The sequence below is a fragment of the Lissotriton helveticus genome, chromosome 1_1, assembly GCF_964261635.1.
Source record: "Lissotriton helveticus chromosome 1_1, aLisHel1.1, whole genome shotgun sequence".
Classification (NCBI taxonomy): Eukaryota; Metazoa; Chordata; class Amphibia; order Caudata; family Salamandridae; genus Lissotriton; species Lissotriton helveticus.
Window position 1 is genome coordinate 369,943,053 of NC_136057.1, and position 24,149 is coordinate 369,967,201.

Below are 24,149 nucleotides of genomic sequence, written 5' to 3' on the forward strand. Positions count from 1 at the left end.
TACTTTGCCTTCTGCTTTAATATTTTGAACAGATACATTTGTTGTATCTGCCACAGAGCGCCAAGTTGTCCACATTTTTCTTTTTAACTATGGAAGTTTGAATATTACATACCGTATATCAATTTTATTTTATTCTCGGTTATGTTGTGTCATAACTGCTTTAATGGCATTTCTTGTCGAAATAAAACTAACTGAAAGGAAATGACTCAGTCAGGGCATTGTTGAAAGGCAACAAATGGTAAGAAGTTGATGGTTCATCGGTTGTAAAATTTCGGTAATTAGGTTAGCTTTGAGGGACTTTCCTCCATGGGAGGCCCTGGAGATATTCAGGGCAGGCTTCTGAGAGATATCCAAGTCACCAGTGGTGTTTTCCAAACTGAGATAAAGGCCAGCATAAGTATGATGAGAAGCAATGTATCTGTCTCCTCACCATCATCACCCGAGACATGTTGGAAGTTTTGAATGGCGCCTGAAAGAGACCCTAAAATAGCCATCCTTTGTGAATACTGTTGTGGATGCAAAGGGACTGGAGGGGAGCCATTAATACCTACCAGAATGCACTTTGGAAATTGTGCATCTTGACACTGGGTGTTTCCAGTTGAAGATAGGTTTTAAATCGCCTTCCGGAGTTGAATCCGGAGCTCGTGGTGACAGAGTGCCAGGAAACATGGTCTGAGGCATAGGGGTGGGGTCGCAGACTGGTGTAGTTGGTGGGATCCGCTGACTTTGTCCAGGGTCAGTCATCACAGGGGGAAAGGCCCACCCGCAAGTCAATGGTGCCAGAAGCTGCACAAGAGGGAGCCGGAAGTAACTTAAGAATCTGCAGCATGGCTTCCTTAAAGGCTGCAACCTGCTGTGTAGTAGATTATGACTTTCAGAATTCGTAGTTAGGAATACGGTTCAAGTCAGACACAGAGGATGGAGTCAAGTGGACCATTTGCCAGAAGGGGTACCTTACCCTAAAGAAGGAGCGTTTGGACGTTGAGGAGCTTTGGCTGCTATTCCTCCACTTATCTTTTGACTTAGACCACTTAACAAGGGTAACTGCGACCAAGACCAACTCGGCTTCTTTTGTTGTGTAACAAAGTGTTTGATCTCTCTTTTCCTGATGGCCTTCGGGTGCATCAAGGAACACTTGTTGTCCTGCATGTATTCATGGTCCTGAGCACCATAAGCAGATGCCTGGTAAGTCCAACACACGCAGTATGGCTTGAAACTGAATTTCTATGCTGGTGATATCCTTGCACACTACCAAACTTCCAAATTTAAGGATTTAGTAAAAACCAGAATCAATAAAAGCAAAGCTCTGGATCGTTGCCTTCGGGCGTCAATGTAATGGGGTGGTGTCCCTCTGTGGCTCTCGGTCTACATGTCCATACATGGGGCAGAGTCACAGTGAAGACCAGTAGCGCTACCGCTCAGCACATAGAAGTTATTGCAGGAATGGCCTTGGGAGATTCACATGGTGAGGAATCTGCAGTTAGAAATATCCGGCAGAATTATGGGATATAACTGGCGTTACTAAAGCACCATGACAACTTGTAAAAAGTATCCTGGGGGATCCACATTGGGCTGTAATATTTCAGAGACAGAACCTACCGAGAAAATAGTACTCACAAGAGGCAACAAGGTGTGATTACAACACTGAGAATTCAATAATGAGCAACTCTTAGCTGACTCCACATTTGTATCGGTTTCCTGACAGAACGGGAAACAGTGTATTAAAGACATTACCGTAGCCATGACATTTCCTTAGGCTTCAGTGCAACTTCCACAATCGAAAAATAAACAAATGCATTCAACTGCAATATGAAGTCCTTCGCCATGAACTGAGTGGATAGGTATCACAGGTTTTCAATGCAAAGGAGTATGTGAGAGGGGGCAGAAGAAAAAGATAAAAAGCACTTCGTAAAACACCAACCAACAGTCAATGTAAAAAAACATCTATTGAGGAAAAGCTCGTCGGGGTAGAATCCAACCTTAATGCCCAATAAATGTGTCACGTCATAAGTTTTAATGCTAAGCAAAAGAGACAACGCACTCATCAGTGTTTTAAATAATTTTATAATCTCTTGATGATTTTTAGTTTGTGAATAAAAAAAACGAACAAAGTGTTTCTATTATCAAGGCAAAAAGGTTGAATATAACACAATTTCCTTTGTAGTTTCGTTATCCTTTCAGTAACACGATTCCAGCAATAAAATACATACAAGTGAAGGCAGCATGTTAGCTCTGATTGGAGACACAAACCTTTCCTTCTGCTCCTGGGGTTTTCGAGAGGAACTCAAACTATGCGCCCGACTGTAACTGAAGACGACCTCCTCCCCGACTAAAGTGCAATCATCTCTCTAAGCTGCCACGAGCCGAGCCTAGACTGTCATGAAACTGATACCTTTCTGTGCAGGTTCCTGCTGCGATGGGGAACCCAGTGCTTATAGGCTGTCAAGGTGCCGACGTCATCGCCACGAGCTCCACTATCAGCCTTTACAGTATGTGTGGGATTCTCTTTGAAACTGGTTGTGCACTAATTGGGACTGAACGATTATTGGGAAACAAAAAGCAGTCTTGTCAGGTCGGGAGAGTCAAGTACCTTGTACAATGATATATAACCTGTTATTAAAAGTTAGGGAGTCATGTCATCACTGAATAACCAAGGCAAGTCTGAGGCCAAATTAAGGGGTATATAGGTGGGCAACACCACTCAAGGTGGGCACGAGGACACAGATATTACTACACAATCAAATGTTTATTTCCTATGTCGAAGTGCGTCCGCTAGAAGGCCTCTGTCCAGAAAGGACGTTGCTTGACGCACTGAAGCCCTAAGCTTGTTCTGGCTAGCCGCATTCATTTCACTAGAGAAGCCAAAGGCAATAATAACAGAGCTAGGGAGAAGGTTAGGTTCTTCATGGCACGCAACACAAATGTTACAAGGACGGCCAACTGAGAGGGAGTTCTGGGACATTCCTGGAAAAAATCCATTTAAAAGAACTCCTGCCATTACAGCAGGCTGCTGTCGATTCTTCGAAAGCACTGCTATTGGAACATTCTGCTGGTAAGAACACTTAACAGTAGCCAACCATGTTCTTACGACATGAATCAACTGTAATATTCAGTAATCATGGGGCAAGGTAAAACTTAGACAGGAGGCAACACTAGATTAACATGATAAGAGGACTCTGAGTCACCCTCCTCAGGGTACATCATAAAGTAGTGCTTTGTAAACTTTAATCTATTCTATAGTCTCTAAATAATATTTATATACTTTGTAAGATTAGTAACTTGTTCCAAAAGGCATGTATGAACTAGTGTCCTGGACCAATTTCAAGCAAGGGTTTACATTTACAAAGACTGTTTTCTATGGGAACTAGTTGGAGGAAAAGCTCTTGTCAACAGAGCCTCTGTGCAGAGGAACCTGGGGAGGAGCCGGAAGATAGGACCTATGCTGCTTCATAGCTTGAATTCCTTTGTGTATGTTATTTTTTCTGCAGCCTTTCAATTCTATCTCTGTAGTTTTTTTTTATTTATGTAATAACAGACACAAACACATATCCTTGGTAACTGCCCCAGTCTTAAGACCACACAGACAATATTGACAAGCATGAAACAGAATGGAAAAGGAAGTAAAGAAAAAATAACCCCCCTGAAAAAGCCAGGAGAATACCAATGACTGGTTTACAGTACTCGTCAAACACACCAGAAAAGAGTCTGTTGTTGTGTTAAGTTTTTTTGACACTAAAAAGTTTTTTCCATTTAAAAATAGTCAGCAGCAATCAGCCATTTTGCTCAAAAAGATTCTCTGTAGTGTATTTTTGCAGCCATTCCTCTTATGAGTTATGCTTTATGTTCCTTTAAATCAAAGGACATTTTGCAGTTTTTTTTACCACACTAGGAAGTCCATAGTGGCAACTGTGATTATTTGAACACTTTGCTATTTTTGGACTGCCATTCTTTTGTACCTAAACGTTAAAAAACTCAACTTAACCTCCCACCAATTCTTTACTTTCTGTATTCCTGGGAGCTTGGCAGATGTAGGGTCCATATGGACCCAAGTGCACTGCATGCACACACAGAACTTATGCAGAGCGGATACATTCTTTGACACTTTGCCTTGATTGGTATATTCTCATTTTATACTGCTGCACGGGTGGTAAATTCATGTGATGGCAAGGAACTAATATCTAACACTACAAAACAGCGAAGAGCTATGTGCCAAAGAAGTAGAGTAGAAACCATCTCTGGCAGTCACAGTTCTCCACAAGTCACCTCATGTACTCTGCTCTGACACAGCTCAAATCAGATGGGCCTGAGGGCCTGTCTGCCACACTGCCTCAAACACTACATCTGCTGCCGGTCAAAGTCGGACAGCTGTCTTCTACTTTGTGTGCCAAGGCAAAACCACGCAGCCACACGCTGCTCTTTGATGAACACACGAAGCACTCAGTGCTAGACATGACCCACTCACTGCTTGTGCCATGATCACCTCATCACCCAAGAACAGTCAGACATAGTCCAGCAATGAAATTGATTAAAATAAATAAGTGAATTACAGTAACTGAATGTCTGCCACGCTGTACGCAGCTATAATGCTGGGTAGAATAAACGTTTGAGGACGGCAGGGGAAGTTAAAAGGTTGACCTATGCATTGCAGAACCGAATAATTTTGTTAACTGGCCTGTGCCATACCATCAATTCTGCATCACAAGCTATATTTTATTATGTTAGTGGTAAAAGTCAGCACAGTAATCTCATTTTATAATAGAAGTTCATTAAAGGAGTGCTTGACTCCAAAAAGGACTTCAGGACAATTTGCAACCAAAGCAAAAACATCATGTGCATTTACCGACGCCCCTAGTCACAATGACTGCACTGGAAGGAGGACTTTATACTGCATAAGAGATGGGCACATTTTAAGAGAGTTGGAAAATCTAGATTAAAGTCGTGAGCCTGTTGAGTTTTACCTCAGGCTCTGCCACATAATCTCAAGATGCCCTCACAGGTGTCACTGACGCAGGCAAACATTTCACACCTGACGAGCTTACAGTTGCTGCAGTCCAAGACAGACGTCTGGGATCTGGCCATGGTTAATATTCAAACGGACGCGACCCTTCGCTGAGCTCTATAAACCTACCGTGCAAAGCCCAGGAAGCAGGAATGAGACTCCTATGTCCTGCCGGGGTATGGATTACCAAAGCATGCTCATTCTAGCTAAGTTCTGACAATGGGAGATCAATATCACAAAAGACACTAAAAGCGATCTTATTCCCTAATCATTTAACCAGATGGCTCGCGATAAGAGTGTGCACTGGTAGGCAGCAGCCTGTCTTACTTTGAATGTTTCAAAGCAGGTTCCCCCGGAAGATTCTTCTGATCTATTGAAAACCTTCCCATTAGTTCTAGGAGCTTAAATATGGATCATGTCTGTGGATTCGCGTTCAAATGCTCCATAGCTTCCCTAGGATGTTCATGGGTGGGGTAAATATTACCCTGACTCCCTACTCTGTGTGAGGAGGGACGAATCATGACAGGAGAGGGGCACAAAGTGTAACCACTATATGTGTGTGTAGGATACAGCGAGAAGAAATCACCTACATCTAGTAAGGCATGACATATAACCGTGGTAAAGAGGCTGTCAGCAGAAGGAAAAGCCTCCACTTTGTAAACTAACAGCAGGGTCCTGAAATGAAAATGGGCTGCAGTTTCAGGATGCCATTAAGGCAGGCTCTCATCAGAGACAGGGCTATTCAGCTGTTCCCTGCGGAAAGGGTAATTCCTTCACTGCCAGGATAGCAAACAGGGTGACAAAGGGGCTGACTGACAACACTTGCGTTTCATGAGGCCCCAAGTCGCCCCCTGGCCCAGTCCTTGCAGCAGCCATTCCAATCCATCTGAGGACAGGAGTCTGAAGCAGCAGTCATCACTGGAGCTGTGATAAGGCGAATTCCAGGCATTCTCTGCGGAGGGAGATTGGTTTACAGCTGGTGAGGAAAGCTGGCCGCAGACAATAATGAGATGCTGAAAGAGAAGTGGTGGGAGAGGGTCAGTGCACGACCGACGGGTTAACGAGCAGCTTCAACAGTGGGAGGAATTAGAAAGAATGAACACAAGGGCGGGTTGGTAAAGCCAGGCCCCTAAGAAAATGTGCAGACAAGGGCTGAGGCTGCCTTCCGCTACGTGAGTCATGATACTGAGATTGGTACAGTCACCCCGTCTACGCGCCTTCCTTGAAAGACCAAGGACTCTTGCTCCCCCAGAAATGCCACATCAGGACAGCCATGCACGGCTGCGAAGCTGCAGCACCCTTCACTTCAACAAGAGACAAGTTAATGTCCAGGGCAATGCCTTCACTCATGGTGCCTTCCTGCTGGGAGACATTTCAATGATATCTTTTTGGAATTGAATGGCACCTGGCAACAAAGACAACCCCAAGTTACCAAGACATGTTTCTGTGGGAGTTCCACTTCAGCCCACCCCCCCCATGTCTCATCCTTCAACCCTTTGCCTTGGGGGTTGGTTCTATCCACTTGGGCATTCCGTTTGGGTTCATGAACTTCACCTGCAGGCATGATCCGATTCAAACCACTTGACTCTAGGCTCAGAACCCTCCAAGTGCCATCTCTGTAGCTCACGGAAGGACTCTCACTCTTCACACCTTCAGGTTCCAGAGTTCACACCTAGAACGTCAGTGCTTTCTTCTGTCGCTCTGATGATGGCCTCAGGAATCCAGGTATGCACACCGTCAGCCTGGTGGAGAATGATCGTCTTTACTAGGCAAAGACCAGAAGCTGAGCTCCTCCGGCACAAAGAGAGAGAGAGATAATCCGCAGTGCCAATATATAAATGCAGCAGCCACTCGCTCCTGCTCAGGGATGGACTACGTTCTTTCTGGTCTGAATTACATCAGCTCAGTATTGCATGGAATCTAGATTTCCATTAACACCCCCCCAACCCCATTTCCAACAGGATTAATAGGGGACACCTAAGCAAGGTAGAGTGCAAAAAACTTCTGGTGAACTGCCTTTAACCCCTTTAGACTGCACACTGACTGGAAAGACGGCCACTAATCACCATACACCGCACCAGAAAAACTGAAGAAATCCTCGCATTATTATCTCTTCTACCAATGCTTGACAAGGTCATCTTTGGGCTCCGAGCAGATTCCCACCAACAGGCTGCGCTAGATTCACAGCTGAATTTAAAGGACGCAGCTCTGAAACGAATGCCATTAGAGCAGTAGTTCACTGAAGGCTAGTGGTATGAATTAAAAGAGTAAAGAACTACATAAATATGGCGGAACCGAGGCACAGTAACGGTTTAAGGCTCACAGAATTTGTGTTTTTCCTCTTGCAATTACAGCGTTAGGCGAAGCAATGTTTAATCTGTACTAGGGCGATGTTTTTCTACTTTACTTGCAAGCATGCAAAGCAGAACTGAGGGTAGCCTGCTCCCCTATGTGGTCAGAAAGAAGGGGCTCATAGCAGGGATACCACTAGATCAAAAACGCAAAAACTCAGTGCCATTATGTCAGCATGGCGATGAAAAATCAATAAAAGTCTCTCTTTACCTCTACATTCGACAACAGACGGCCACTGGCCGGGTTACCATTGCGCTGTGGTAGGAGCTCTGGACTAATGCTTGAGATCTGAGCAGAACTGAGAACAAAGGTATTCAGCCCAGCATGCAACAGGTCACATTCAAAGGATTCTGTTTGTATGTGCAGTGATGGAACCATTCCAGTGGTCTAAAGGAAAGTTCAGTGTCATAGCAAATTCCAGGTGCTGTCTCTTGGTATACTCAGTGACGTACACAAATTGGGTGATGTTGCTGTACATGTTCTGTATCAGAATTCAGTGGTTCTCAACCAGAAACTTAGATCTCTGTAGCAATCATGCTGGGTTTTCATAATGGTGACAATAATAGTGTTCACCTATTCTCAATGCTCAATCTATTCAGATAAATAACATCTTAGTATATTTAACTATGGGGAAACTTTAGCAAATAATACCCCATCCACTTTCATGACCTATAGCAGACTTGTGTGTCTGAGGCTGTACTGCGTCAGTGAACAGTCAAGGCAACAGTGTCAAAGAGTAGTGTCTAGGCCGCTTCCAGACAAGTGTGTGTGTGAACAAGCTCAGTGCCACTTTTTTACATCTGTGCCATGGTCTCTTAAAGGAAACCGAGCAAGCTCGCCTTAAAAGGAATACACTGCAGATCACAGAACACCAGCTTCCTTGGTGCCAGAGCCTGTTCCAAGCAAAGGGGATATAAAGCATTTATCATCAAAAGTTTAACATCATACTTTTGAGATACATTGACTCTAAAACATAATCAACGCATCTGATGAACTATAGGTTTCTGGCAATTTGCATCACAACCTGGGAATAGGTTAACGTAACTCATAATGTACTTTAACACTAGAAAGGCAGTTTTGAAGTTGAAGCTTTAAGGACACAGCCACAAGCTGGAAGCACTCAAGGGATGGTAATCGGAGCTGGAGCTGCGCTTTGGTAAAAGGTAGACCAAACGTTTCAGTGTGTTTTGGTTCCATGTTCTTGATTTAACACCCTTTCACGTATCTTGCACTCTCCAAAGGCTTCATGGACAACGCTAGCAGGTACGATGCTCTTTCTCAGTAGTACTGCAAGGTCAAGAAGACTCTTCCAAGGCGTTGACCACTTGCTCCAGAATGTCAGGACAATGATCCGATATTTGCTGCAAGATGGTGTTCGCAAACTCCTGCAGATCAGCACTCTCCCGCTCACACCTCTCTAGTTCATCATTCAGCTACAAGGCAAGAAGAGAGGCAATGGTTAGCAATGGAAAACAGGAAATAGAAGAATGTGGAAAAAGAAAATTGCAAACTAACACTCATTGCGAAGAAAAGAAATAGGGGAAGATTAAACTAAAACATAACGAGCAGTTATTAGTCCTGGAGAGCCCCCGTCACCGGGACACCATATTTCCAGAGCTGGGTTTTCGTGGTTCAGCTGTGGTGAACCATAAAACATCTAAAACTTGTATATTGAGTAAATGAAAGCCCAGGAATGACAACATATTATCCTGATGACAGATCACAATCCCAGTGTGGGAATATATTGGCAACTTCATAATGTATCATTTGCTTGTCGAAGACCTTGTGACTTTAAAAAAAAAATCTTTTTATTGCAATTCAAAACAGATCTACGGAGGCTATTTCCAAGGTTTCTGCAATGTTGCGTTTTGCAATTACTAAGGCTAATGTCAACTAGAGTCTCATCACCAGATATCAACAACAGGAACCATTTCGGTTCGACCTGGACCTCAGCTCCCACCACCGTGGTCATGATTTTTTTTTTTTAAACAGATTTTATTGTGTCAAGCATCAAAAACAATGCAGAGCTCTGTAACCCAGAAGCATTCTGCTACAGTATAAAATACAGAGTAATTGCATTGACATTTAGAATATACATTTCCAGGAGAAAGAAAAGAAAAATCCAATAAAACAAACAATTTAACCCCCCCCCCCATTGCACTTTTGTAGCACTGCATCTTGAACACCACTCCAACATCCACTTTACCAGATGCCAACACCCACTTTACCAGATGTAGATGATCACTGAATCGTTGGTCCCTCACTCCACCACCCTGATCAACCCGGAGACAAGTCGTCCATAGAGGAAATCGGCTCGAGGTATAACCCTTGATAGTTTGCCCATCACCTCCAGGTCTTTTGATGCTTTTGTGGGCAGTCCCTAGCCTTAAATATTGGGATCTCCAACCCAATACAGAAATCCAGGCCATTTTTCCATACTGCGAAAGAAGGCAGGATCACTGCCTTCCATTTCTGTGTGATATCTCTTTTACCCAACGTGAGCCCCAGGAGCAATAATACAGTTTATAAAAATTTCCACCGATTCCCTCCTTTATATGTAACAATACAAACTTAGGCGAGGAGGGGAGCTCCCATCCCAGCACCTCCGCAAGGCGGGCCAAAACCCCTCGCCAGAAGTTTGCGAGTGCTGTGCAATGCCATATCGTAGAGACTAGAATTTCCTCTTCCTGGCCACACCGTAGGCACATGCCACCAGGCCTGCCCTCCAAAGGCCTAACCCTGGCATAATAAACCCGCTGTAGGTATTTAAATTGAACTATGCGGAGCCGCATTGCAATTGCATCCTCACACAGTCATCCCCATCTAAAAGGGCCTAGATCTCCCTCCCAAGATTCTCTTAGTTTGTCTAAGGTGGCCGGACTATTTGTAACCAGAGACTAATTGTGGCCAGGATTTTACCTATTTCAAGCCAGTATGTTTGTATCACCGGACAGTCCCATAACAGATGGAAGAAAGACCCCTCCTGCCCGCATCCTCTCTGGAACAGACCATTCTCAGCTTGCCCCAGCCAGTGCAGCACTTTTGTAGGATCTTTAGTTGGGTAAGTTAGAATCTGGTGCGTATCGCTACCTCCCTCGGGCCCTGTATGGCCTCAGTCCATTCCTCATCGTCTAGTTGGCCTAAGACCTCGTGAAATTCTTAGATGTGTAAGGCAAGTTTCAAAGCTTCGAAGCCAAGAATCACGGTTTGACCCGGCCTCGTGGCGTGGTTCATCTCTGTCCCTCCACACCCTGTGAGCGTAAGCCTGCACCCCGAGCCTGGTCGTCCTACTCCAGTTAAGCCTAGATCCCCCTAGAACCTCGACCAGGCCTGCCTTTCCCACTCCACGTCCGGCTCCGAGCCCCTAAACCTTGCATGCCCCACAAGGGCCGGACGCCATCTTCCCTTCCCGACATCCCTGTCTCCCTGGGCCTAGCGTGACCCCGGCCCCCGCGAAACCCAGACTCCAAAGGCGCGCCAGTCCCGGATGGGGGGTAAAGGGCTCCCCGAGTGAAATAAGCCGGGGAGTTTCGATGGCACCTCCAGCCTCCCCTGAGAGTCTGGTATCTGTCACACCTTTGGCACTCCCCTGTGGGCCAGTTTCGATCACCCCTCTGGCCTCCCCGAGGGCTGGCTCCAGACCCGCTGGGCGTCTGGGAATTCCCGGACCCATTTTTCCAAGGGATCAAAGAGCCAGCCGCCGGACCTCGCCAACGACCAGCCCCCCGGGCAGGAGACCTCTGCCGGCGAGGGTCCGGAGATCAAAGAGCAAAAGGACTAGAACTGGGCCCGCCCGACAACTAGCGGGCAGTTGTATCTTGGACCTGAAGCCTGCTGATCTGATCGCGGCTGACCCTAAGAAGACTCATCCTGAACCTCTGAGCCCTGCTGACGCTGTCGCGGCTCAAGCTGAACTTGTAACCATCGGAGCCCTGCTGACGCTGTCGCGGCTCAAGCTGAACGTGTAACCATCGGAGCCCTGCTGACGCTGTCGCGGCTCAAGCTGAACTTGTAACCATTGGAGCCCTGCTGACGCTATCGCGGCTCGAGCTGAACTCGTATCCATCAGAGCCCTGCTGACGCTGTCGCGGCTCGACCTCTAAGACCACCCGAGCCCTGCTGACGCTGTCGCGGCTCAGGCTTGAACCTGCAACCCTCCGAGCCCTGCTGATGCGGTCGCGGCTCCTCACGAACTTCTCCGGATCGAGCCCTGCTGACCTCGTCGCGGCTCGAGGAGTACTCTGGTCCGGCTGGACCATCGAGACCACCATCACGACCAAGCCGACTCGACGGAGGTGAGGCAGCCAGTACGACCATCATCCCGTATCCCCCAGCTCGAGGATTGAGAGCTGTGCGTAGGGTACGCCTCGTACTGACCAAGAGACTAAAAGACTGTCCCGCTTCCCCCTTCCTGAATCCTCCAGGACTTTATGGTCCCTCGACCACCGTGTATATAAGAGTGCTTCCTTCGTCTATTACTTATATAAAGAACTTGTTATTAGAATCCAACGGTGTGGTGTCTGTTCATAGTGTGGTGTGAGCTCCGTGTGTACAATCCTAGACACGAAGTCCTCCCCGGTGAGGACCTCACAATCAAGACTCTGCAAGTTCTGGGGAAGAGGTGGGTCTTGGGGGTGTCGGGGTGAGCACAACCTGGCCCTCTGAGACGTCCCCTTCTAACATTGGTGGCAGGGTCGCGATAAGAACCTACGTCTAGGGATCGTACAGCACTGACACACTACCCGAACGAAGAGCAACCATGAGCATCACCAACGACGAAACCACCTTCCAGATGGAACTTCTGGGAGATTATACACACCGGCAGCTGAAGCAGTTTTGCATAAATCGCCAAATCCCGACAACGGGACTAAACACCAAAGAGGACTTTCAACAAGCTCTAACAGCCTGGGGGGAGACCGGAGCCCAACCTCCAGCACCGACAGAAGCCGATGGAGGGGGAGCCCCCCGGATCGAAACCCACGCCCCAGAGCAAGAAAGAGCAGAGTCCCCAACGCGGACTCACAGCACAGAGAGAGGTCTGTCTCAAGAGGAGATGACCGACCGAGAACGCAACCGAAGCCACGAGCTAGAACTAGCCCGGTTGAAGATGGAGGTAGAACTCAAGCTGGCTGAGAAAAAGCTAGCCATCGAGCAGCTGCGGCTGCAAGGAGAACTAGAGGAGAAGAAACTCCAGCGAGAACATGACGGAAAGAAGCTCCAGCTGGAGCACGAGCGCAGCGTATTGGAAATAGAACTAAAGACCCGGAACGAAGACAACCGAACAGCAGCAACCCGAGAGTCCGTTCCCCCGGTGGAACCCAAGGTCCACATCCCCAAGGATGTGGTCAAAGAATATTACAAAAACGATGACATCCAGCAATGGTTCAAGGCCTACGAGGTCGCCATGACCTCCCACCGAGTTCCGCAGAAAGATTGGGGAGCCGGGCTGTGGGGTCGATTCCTGAGTGAGGGGAGAGACACCCTACTCGACCTACCGTCTGCCGAACAGACCTCCTACAGCCACATGAAAGAGGCCCTCCTCACAAGGTACGGGCTCACCCCAGAAATGTACCGCCAACGCTTCCGAGAATGCAAGAAGATCCCCGGCACCACATGGGTAGAATATGTCAATTTCTACAGCCGGGCCCTGGAAGGGTGGATCAAGGGCAGCAAAGTATCCACCTTTGAGGGACTCATCGACCTCATTGCGTATGAACATTTGTCCCTGAATTGCTTTGTGGAACTCCGACAGCACCTCCTGGACAGCAAGTTGGCTGACCCACGGAAACTGGCCGTCGAGGCCGATCGCTGGGTGAGCACCAGAGTACCCTGGGGGCCCGGGGCAGACTCTGGCCGAAATGAACAGGGATCATCCCGCCAGAAGGGAGGGGGAAGTCAGAATAGACAGAGGGGATCCCAGGTAGGGTCCCCGCGCAGCCCCCCCAGAAACCAGCCTGGCACTTCGCCTCCCACAGCGCGCGCAGCGTTCCCCCCAGCTAAGCCAGGGCCCCGGGTAAGCCAAGCCTGCTACCATTGCCAGCAACCAGGGCACTATGCCAATGACCCCCGCTGCCCTTTGTTCAAGAAGCCTGCCGCTGCAGGGCCCCCAGTGCGCCACATCACCTCAGTAGCCCTAGAAGAGGAGGGGGAGGAAGAGTTCGAGGGAGCGGACCCCGCAGCGATGATGTTAGTCTCCCTGGGTGATAGGGAGATGGTCCCAGGAGCCCCCCTACCCGACAACACAGAGAAATACCGACAGCAGGTGACTGTCAATGGCCACCACATAGGGGCGCTCCGAGACACTGGGGCCAGTATCACCGTCGTCAAACGGCACCTCGTCACCGAAGCCCAGATTGTTCCCCACATCTCCTGCAGGGTGATCGCAGCCGATAACTCCGTCCGCACCTGCCGGATAGCTCAAGTCCCGTTCGAATGGGGGGGCGTCTCCGGAGAGTTACGAGTGGCGGTCCGCTCAGACATGCCTGTGGACTGCCTGCTCGGCAACGATCTAGAGAGCTCCCCATGGCAGCGGGTTGAGAAAAGGACCCACTTGGAGATGGTGGGCCTGCCCGAGTGTGAGCACCCGGTCGATGACCGCCCGAAGGACCACCCCCGAAGGGGCGACCGTAGAGGCGGCACCGGCTACCCCCGAGGACCCCGAGGTCCCTGAATCCCCTGAGACCCCTGAGCTATTCTCCGGGGAGAGCTTCCCCCCCGACGCAGGGCCCCTCGGCCCGACGTCGAACCGACCCCCAGCTTGGACGATCTTCCTGAGCTGGCCCAGTGGCGCCAGGAAGGAGGACTGTCCCGAGAAGAATTCTGCCTAGAACAGACCTCCTGCCCATCCTTGGTTGGGCCGCGGGGCAGCAGGCCGCCGCCCAGGCCGCCGGTGACCAGTCCGGCTCCCACTTTGTCTATTGGGAAAACGGCCTCTTGTACAGCGAACAAAAGTCCGCCGAGCTAGGGTCAGGCCGAGTGCTGGTGGTACCCCTACGCTTCCGCGGCTTTCTCCTGAACTTGGCCCACGATGTGCCTCTGGCGGGACACTTGGGTCAAGACAAAACATATCACCGCCTAGTCACCCACTTTGACTGGCCGGGCATGCGCTCCGATGTGGAGGCCCACTGTAAGTCCTGCCCCACGTGTCAGTCCAGCGGAAAGAGCGGGGGGAAGCACAAGGCCCCCCTCCAACCCTTCCCCGTGGTCAGTACCCCCTTTGAAAGGGTGGGAATCGACATCGTGGGCCCCCTCGACCCCCGGACCTCCTTGGGGCACCGCTTTATCCTTGTCTTGGTGGACCATGCCACCCGATACCCCGAAGCCATTCCCCTCCGAACGGTGACCGCCCCCGTAGTGGGGCGGGCCCTTATGGCCATCTTCTCCCGGGTGGGATTCCCCCGAGAAGTCGTCAGCGACCGAGGGACCAACTTCATCTCCAAATACATGAAGTCCCTGTGGCAACAATGTGGGGTGACGTACAAATTTATTTATTTTATTTATTTATTTATTTTGCATATTTATAGAGCGCTCTAATACCCGGAGGTGTCCTGGCGCTAGAAAGATAGACTGGTGTAACGGAGCGTGCTTACTGAGTGAAGAGCCATGTTTTTAGACCTCTTCTAAAGGCCATCAGATTCTGGGTCTGTCTGAGCGCAAGTGGAAGTTTATTCCAGGCCTCAGCCGCCCCAAGAGAAAAGCTCCTGCCTCCCCAGCGAGCCTTTTTGATTCTGGGGACCTTAACCAGAGCCAGTTGTCCTGACCTCAAAGTTCTTGCTGGTTTATGCCAGCAGAAAAGAGATTTCAAGTGCCTAGGTCCCGAGTCATGGAGGGCCTTGAAGACCATGCATACTGCCTTGAAAGTGATTCTTTTACGAATCGGCAGCCAATGTAGGTTAACCAGCTCCTGAGATACTGAGGCAAATTTGGGTGTGTCAGTAATTAGGCGGGCGGCTGCATTTTGCAGAAGTTGGAGTTTATTCAGTATACTCTGCTGGGCATTTAACATCAGGCTGTTGCAATAGTCTAGGCGTGAGAGCACTAGACCAGTGACTATTGTTTTCCTGTGTTTCTTATCAAGGTAGGGTAAAATTTTCCTGATGGTTTTGAGTATGAAGTGAAGGGAGGAGGAGAGGGCACCCACCTGGGATTTATAGGTCAGGGTGGTGTCCACCAGAATACCGAGATTTTTCACTTTGTCCACCGGTTCTGGGAGAGGTCCCATTTCGTCTGGCCACCATCTCGGGGACCAAAAGTTGTCTCTGTCACCAAAGAGCAGAACCTCGGTCTTTGAGGAATTCAGTTTAAGGCAGCTTTGTGCCATCCAGCGGCCAACTTCGAGCATGCAGTTTCTGAATCAATCGGCGGTGTTTTCTGTGTTGCCGGGAAGGAGGGACACCACAATCTGAGTGTCGTCGGCGTAGGCCGTGAGTTGAAAGCCGAACGATCGAATCACCGGGGCGAGGGTGGACACGTATACATTAAAAAGGGTTGGGCTTAACGAGGAGCCCTGGGGGACTCCACAGGGAAGTACAAAGGGTTGAGATTCGTAGCTGCCCAACGCCACTGTCTGGGATCTATAAGATTTATCACCCCCAGGGTAACGGTCTGGTGGAGCGATTCAACCGGACCCTCAAGGGAATGATCATGGGTCTCGAAGAGCCCCTGAGGCGTAAGTGGGACGTCCTCCTTCCCCGTCTCCTCTTCGCATACCGCGAAGTCCCCCAGAAATCCCTGGGGTTCAGCCCCTTCGAGCTCCTCTACGGGAACCCCGTCAGGGGACCCCTCACCCTGGTCAAGGAAGGGTGGGAGACGGCGGCCCCAGAGCCCCCTCCCGATGTGTTTCGATACATTCTGGCCCTCCGGAACCAGAGAAGTTCAGAGAACTGGCCGAGGCCAACCTCGAGGCCAGTCAAGAAGAAATGAAACGGTGGTATGACCAGAATGCCACTCTGGTCGAGTTTCAACCCGGACAGCAGGTCTGGTGATGGCCCCCGTGGAGCCCTGTGCCCTGCAAGACAAGTGGACAGGGCCCTTCAAGGTGGTAGAGCGCAAGAGTCAGGTGACCTACCTCATCGATGTAGAGTCCCCCAGGAGCCCCTTGCGGGTCCCTTCATGTGAACCGCATCAAGCCCCACTTCGCCCGGTCCGAGTTGAGCTTGCTCCTCGCCACGGACGACGGGGAAGAGGAAGAAACGAAGCCTCTCCCCGATCTCCTGTGTACCAGAGAGAAAGACGGCTCCGTAGAGGGAGTGAGTCTCTCCTCCTCCCTCTCTCCCGAGCAGCGCGAGGACTGTCGCCAGTTGTTGGGACAGTTCTCGGACCTCTTCTCCCTCACCCCCGGCGTCACCAACTGGTGCGTCCACGACGTGGACACCGGGGACAGCCCACCGGTACGGCACAGAGCCTACCGCGTCCCTGATCGAGTCCGGGCCTGTATCAAGGCCGAGGTATCAAAGATGCTAGCTCTCGGGGTGGTCGAGGCCTCTGACAGCCCATGGGCTAGCCCTGTGGTCCTGGTTCCGAAGGCAGCCGCCCCCGGTGCTGTTCCCGAGCTGAGGTTTTGCGTTGACTACCGCGGGCTCAACGCAGTCACCAGAACCGATGCGCATCCCATCCCCCGAGCAGACGGCGTTTCTAGGGCTCACGGGGTACTACCGACGGTTCATCAAGGGGTACGGCAGCATCGTAGCCCCCCTCACGGAGTTAACCTCCAAAAACCAGCCGAAGAAAGTGAGCTGGACCTCTGCCTGCCAAGAGGCGTTCGAAACTTTAAAAGACGCCATGTGCACTGCCCCCATCCTACAGGCCCCCGACTACTCACAAGAGTTTGTAGTCCAGACGGACGCATCCGAGCATGGCATCGGAGCAGTCATGTCCCAGGTGAACGAGGGCGGCCTAGACCAATCAGTGGCATTCATTAGCCGAAGGCTACTCCCTCGAGAACTAAGGTGGAGCACCATCGAGCGGGAGGCCTTCGCGGTGGTTTGGGCCCTGAAGAAGCTGAGGCCCTACCTGTTCGGTACTCACTCCCGGGTCCAGACCGACCACCGACCTCTCCGGTGGCTAATGCAGATGAGAGGGGAGAATCCCAAATTGCTGCGCTGGTCCATCTCCCTCCAGGGGATGGACTTCACTGTTGAGCACCGGCCTGGCTCCGACCACGCCAACGCAGACGGCCTGTCCCGATTCTTCCGCCTCAGCGAAGAGAACCCCCAAGAGGATGGGTAGTTCTCCCCGCCTTCAGCTGGGGGGGACGCGTGTTGGACCCGGCCTCGTGGCGTGGTTCATCTCTGTCCCTCCACACCCTGTGAGTGTAAGCCTGCACCCCGAGCCTGGTCGTCCTACTCCAGTTAAGCCTAGATCCCCCTCGACCAGGCCTGCCTTTCCCGCTCCACGTCCGGCTCCGAGCCCCTAAACCTTGCATGCCCCACAAGGCCCGGACGCCATCTTCCCTTCCCGACATCCCTGTCTCCCTGGGCCTAGCATGACCCCGGCCCCCGCGAAACCCAGACTCCAAAGGCGCGCCAGTACCGGATGGGGGGTAAAGGGCTCCCCGAGTGAGATAAGCCGGGGAGTTTCGATGGCACCTCCGGCCTCCCCTGAGAGTCTGGTATCTGTCACACCTTTGGCACTCCCCTGTGGGCCAGTTTCGATCACCCCTCTGGCCTCCCCGAGGGCTGGCTCCAGACCCGCTGGGCGTCTGGGAATTCCCAGACCCAATTTTCCAAGGGATCAAAGAGCCAGCCGCCGGACCTCGCCAACGACCAGCCCCCCGGGCAGGAGACCTCTGCCTGCGAGGGTCCGGAGATCAAAGAGCAAAAGGACTATAACTGGGCCCGCCCGACAACTAGCGGGCAGTTGTATCTTGGACCTGAAGCCTGCTGATCTGATCGCGGCTGACCCTAAGAAGACTCATCCTGAACCTCTGAGCCCTGCTGACGCTGTCGCGGCTCAAGCTGAACGTGTAACCATCGGAGCCCTGCTGACGCTGTCGCGGCTCAAGCTGAACGTGTAACCATCGGAGCCCTGCTGACGCTGTCGCGGCTCAAGCTGAACTTGTAACCATTGGAGCCCTGCTGACGCTGTCGCGGCTCGAGCTGAACTCGTATCCATCAGAGCCCTGCTGACGCTGTCGCGGCTCAGGCTTGAACCTGCAACCCTCCGAGCCCTGCTGACGCTGTCGCAGCTCCTCACGAACTTCTCCGGATCGAGCCCTGCTGACCTCGTCGCGGCTCGAGGAGTACTCTGGTCCGGCTGGACCATTGAGACCACCATCACGACCAAGCCGACTCGACGGAGGTGAGGCAGCCAGTACGACCATCATCCCGTATCCCCCAGCTCGAGGATTGAGAGCTGTGCGTAGGGTACGCCTCGTACTGACCCAGAGACTAAAAGACTGTCCCGCTTCCCCCTTCCTGAATCCTCCAGGACTTTATGGTCCCTCGACCACCGTGTACATAAGAGTGCTTCCTTCGTCTATTACTTATATAAAGAACTTGTTATTAAAATCCAACGGTGTGGTGTCTGTTCATAGTGTGGTGTGAGCTCCGTGTGTACGATCCTAGACCCGAAGTCCTCCCCGGTGAGGACCTCACAATCAAGACTCGGCAAGTTCTGGGGAAGAGGTGGGTCTTGGGGGTGTCGGGGTGTGCACAACCTGGCCCTCTGAGACGTCCCCTTCTAACAATCACAAATGCAAGTAGGACAAAATCTTGGATGTAATCTAACAGTGAAGCCTCACCTCAGGCGAAGAGTAAGCCGCATTGAACCCTGCAAACTGCAATCCAGAATCACAGCTCCTTTAGTCATTAGACAGGGAATTAACCCCGAACCAACAGTTTAACAAACCGGCTTTTCCCATAAGGTGGATAGACCACAAAAGTGAGTTACTTATAATGTAATTATTTTAACAACGCGTTCTTTCTGGCACTGTAGTCTAATATATTACAACACATTTTAAAGTACACCAGACATAAATATAATATTTGGTAGCCATTCTGCCCCCCACAATCACTCCGCCACTACAGCTGCCATAAAGTAGTGTGCCATTTTCCCTAGTACACGTTAATGACTAAAAAACGGTCTACAAACAGCAAAGCCATAATGAGAAAGCACGCTGATGTTCCAAATTTCTAAGTGCCAGGGTCTAATCAAACCTGAAAGCAATCCTTTATCTGCAGTCAGAACCAGATGATTTCTACACTTCTACCCCTGATTACTTTTGCAAAAGTAACAATACAAAGTTCTTCTGGCCATCAGCCTGTAACGAGCATGTCTGAAGATTTCGCGGTGCACAAGTGGAAAACTCAAGGAACAAGAGAGCTTAGACAAAAAGAGTCTCGTTGGAGTAAGAAAAAGGAGTTCAACATTTATAAATGAGAGAGTAGGTATAAAATGAGTTTGATGAATGGCATGGGAGAACTAGAAATGGAGGGACAATTTACACGCCTGGCGGAAAGCACAAGCCTATTAGTAAAATAAACAACAAAAATGAAAGCAAAGGAAAAAGTAACCATAGTAAAGCCTTGGGAATTCAAATACATATGTATGTAAAATAAGGGAGAGCAGAGCCAAACAAGAATCTTTAGTAGGTAGGTTTCCCAATCTTAAGTTATTCGAGGTCAAGATGCAAAGACAGAACACTTTAGCTGAGAAGACCAATTTTCACAACAATGAGGACGATAAATACACAGCACATTGTATAACAGGCTTGTTACGATTAATGACCAAAATTAACATTATGAGATTAATGGACCACAAAAAGAAAACGTAACTTGTGACTGATTAAAAACATAATACTTCAATTTAATGATTACTTTCAGATGACTTTTCTTGTGGAAAGAAAAACCTCAGAGGATATAAATAGTGCAATGTGAAGGATAACAAACAGGGCGCCACAAGAAAGTAACACTTTCCATCATATTTAGCAGGCTCTGAGGTTGTAATGCTTGAGGCCGTGGGAAGGAGAAAAGGCATTTTAAATTTCTCGTGAACATGACCCTCCAGTAATCATATTCAGGCAGGCAGAAGGCACAACCCTTCCTGGTCAATGTCAGCCCCCCCCCCCACCACATACTTCCAAGTGACATTAAGGATGGGCTGGGCAATAAATGTGCTGTTCTCTGGTCAGACAACACCACCCAAGGAATTACTCTTGGCAGAATGGCACTGGAATGACAACCACTTAAATCTATATTTACAATATTCATGTAAACAGTTATTGTAGGAAACTGGGTTACTAGTTGACTGGTTTGTGAGCCCTGGTCAAACAGCAACCACAATCCTTGTCAGGGTAAGGCACAAGCAAATCCCAATTAACCTATCCTCAACTCCCTGGTAGCTTTGCACAGAGCAGTCAGGCTTAACTTAGAGGCAATGTGTAAAGTATCTGTGCAATACGTCAAACAGTGAAAACACCAACACAAAAAGATCCAACACCAAATTAGAAAAATAGAGCCAAATGTAATAAATAAAGGAAGAACAAAACAACCAAAATCCAATCAGTAAATCGGAAATATGAATTTGTAAAGAATAAAGGTTAAAATAGCACCCAAAAGCACTATGCGACAACTGCGGGTAACTGGTTGCGCTGGACAGGGTCAAAGTCTAAAGGTCAGACTGACTGCAGTGGAGCGCAGGTTGGATACAGTCCCAGATTAGTCCTGATGAAGTTTTACCGTCTCAAGTTTTGTGCCAAGAGTCCCGTGCGTAATGGAGAGGGCCGCAAGGAGAGCATCGTGGGAGGCTGTCGACGTGGTGCAAAGAGCAGGCTAAGTGTCACTGGCAGGCTGGAGCTTTGCGTTTGTGGTCCCATGCGAGCGGTTGATGTGAGCGGAACGGTCTTGGTGTAAATGGGCCCATTTGCGAAGAGCCCAAAAGCTTGATTTAAGCTCACTGAACCAATGTAAATGTTTTCCCATGGAATTATATCAATCTAAAAACAACAGATATAACTTTGATGAAAAAAAGAACTAATTATGCTCCAACCACAATATTTAGAATCTCATAAATATTTAATAACAAACATGAAATACTACTGACATTTGTTAATATAGTTTATCATCCATTGGACCAGACACATCATTAAAAACATTTGGTCCAAAAATAATATAAAAAAAAATTGTTACTATCAAAGTACTAAAAAAGCTATTGTCTCACAATAACTTTTTTGTTGTTGGAGCATAATTGGTTATTTTTTTTTACATTAAAGTCATATCAGTTGTTCTTAGGTTGATAATTAAGTATCCACATAGCGAAAGTTTGGATTTTAGCAAGTCCAGGGGAAAAACTTTTGTACTGGTATGGCTGAACCCAATCCCCTGGATCTTTATAAAACGGGCTACTGATGATGTAAGATCGCTGAGCCACACTGAGGGACCAGGACCTGAGGGCACCACTTGGAGATCAGGAACTCACTCGAGGTGGGTCCAGGCGCTGGTTTGGGAGCCTTTTATGTCCCAGAGGCTCAGATCAGGAGGTCAGCAGACTAGCCCTTTGAGTCACTCTGGAGTTCTGGGTTCAAGACGAAATTGCAAGTCCAGTTCTCCTTCCCAAGGCAAGAGAGCAGCAGGTGAGCACAGCAGGGAAGCAATTCTTTTAGAGCAGCCGTCCAGCAGAGTGGCAGCCCTTGTATTAGCACAACAGTCCTTCCTGTCAGAGTAGCCACAGATCCAGAAGTGTACTGAAGAGTTTGTGTCTGAGGTCCAGAATTTATACACAGTTGTGCCTTTGAACTGGAGAGAAGATTCTAGAGGCAGGCCTTTGAATTGCGCAGATGCCCTACCATCCTGGCCCTTCCTCCAGACTAAATACAGAGGGGTATGCAGCCCTTTGTGTGGGGACAGGACATAGCCTATTCAAGTGTAAGTGGTGCTAGGCCCAGCTCCTCCCTCCATGCCTGCCAGTGATGGCCCATATAGTAACACCTAAGCGCCCCATTGTTTGTGGCACAACTGTCACCCACACCCAGTCATGTGACCCAGAGACAGGCTGCCGGTACCAAATGACTAAGGCAAGAAAATGCCAACTTCTAAAAGTGGCTTTTTCAAAATTGTAATTTAAAATCCGACTTCACCATAAGTTAGGATTTTTAAATTATGCATTCAGACATCAAACAAACGGGTTACCTATTTCCATTTTGGAAATTACACTTATAAAATGTAATAAGGTAATTCAAACGTTATCCTATGCGAGAGGTAGGCCTTCCAGTAGTGAAAAATGACTTTAGTAGTTTGTCACTACCAGGACAAGTAAAACGTAATAGCACATGTCCAAATCTTTAAATACACTGCATTCTGCTCTCTGGGATGTCCAGGGCCTACCCTGGAGGTTACATATGTATTAAAAAGAAAGGTTTGGGCCTGGCAAAAGATACATTTTGCCAGAATGAAATGGCAGTTTGAAAACTGCACACATAGGCTGCAATGGCAGGTCTCAGACATGTTAACATGGATACTTAAGTGGGTGGCACAATCAGTGCTGCAGGCTCATTAGAAGCATTTAATTTTCAGGCCTTGGGCATATGTAGTGTCACTTTATTAGGGACTTACACATAAATTAAATATGTCAAAAGGGTATAAGACAATTCTACCATGTTATGTTTTAAGCATAAAGCACAAGCACTTTAGCACTGGTTAAGTGCAAAGTGTCCTAAGGACAGCAAAAACGAATTCAGCAAAAAGTGGAAGGTAGAGAAAAAAAACATTTCGGGGCGACACTGCATAGAGGGCCAGGTCCAAGAGTTATGTATAAGATGATCATATTTAAAAAAAAAAAACATTAAATAATTTACATTAAAACATTACCTGTCCTACATATTACAAACCTTAGTTCCGTAACAAAATGGCTGGTGGCAGAATAATGAGCAAACAGATTTGTGGTTTAATACATATTGTGTTTGTGCCATATCCAGAACTTGTCTTCCAGTTTTGAAATATTAGCTTACTTCTGAATGCAAACCACTGCCGAGTGTAATAAAAGTAGCACTCTGTACTAACAGTGAATTTACCAGGGCTATGTGCTGGCTGAGAGAGAGTCCATTGGCTACTGGAATTTCCCTTCACATAATCTAAACTTCTTTTAAGAGGCATGTTTCATCAATGAGGGTTTGTATTACTGATATATAAGCATCCAATAACATGATAACCGCCACTCTGAAGTCCTCAACCACAACATGGAAACACTTTGCAAATGGGGTCAAAAAAGAAAACACACACCATACATGGTGCATGCTACCCATGTAGGAGAAGGCTTCACCACCCGAAATATGGGTAGTGAGCACTATATAAATGTTAAAATTCATTAAAAATAAAACATAAAACGTAAGGCATCGCTGCATATTAAACATGTTTTCAATATGAAATAAATTGGAAGATGCAGAGTTGTTTCATTACCAAGTAGTGGTTGTGAAACCTGCCACTGTCGTTTTAGTTTAGTTATATTGTTAAAATGCATTTTACCACAAGCAGGACACTTAACAGGGGCTTTAGAAGATGTGAAAAAGGTTAAGAATGCGGACTAGTAGGGGTACTAAGTGACACAAATCACACTATTTCATAAAATAACTAACATTGTTGGAGACTTTCAAATCCGAGAGATGGAGAGCGTTTTGTCTGTTTGTATGTAAAGCAAGCATCTGCAATGCAATAGGTCTTGCATTTACGTGAGTTTGAGCTATAGCCATTGTAAATGACAATGCTTTTTATTTATGTTTTGGTTTTTAAAACATAAATAAAAGGCATTGTCATTTACAATGCCAATAGCTTAAACTCTTGCAAATGTGAGACCTATTGCATTCCAA

General features: G+C 48.4%; 1 protein-coding gene across 9 annotated transcripts in view; it reads right to left on the minus strand.

Annotated features, from left to right (window-relative positions):
- Nucleotides 1–2,046: 2,046 nt before the first annotated feature.
- The window catches only part of ERC1 (ELKS/RAB6-interacting/CAST family member 1), a 2,156,751-nt gene continuing 2,134,648 nt past the window's right edge, over nt 2,047–24,149 (minus strand). For all 9 annotated transcript variants that reach the window (XM_078673690.1, XM_078673694.1, XM_078673688.1 and 6 more), the window contains one exon: nt 2,047–8,784. In XM_078673690.1, the coding sequence (XP_078529816.1) occupies nt 8,647–8,784 (138 nt within the window). In that variant the 3' untranslated portion in view covers nt 2,047–8,646. The remainder of the gene's footprint in view (nt 8,785–24,149) is intronic.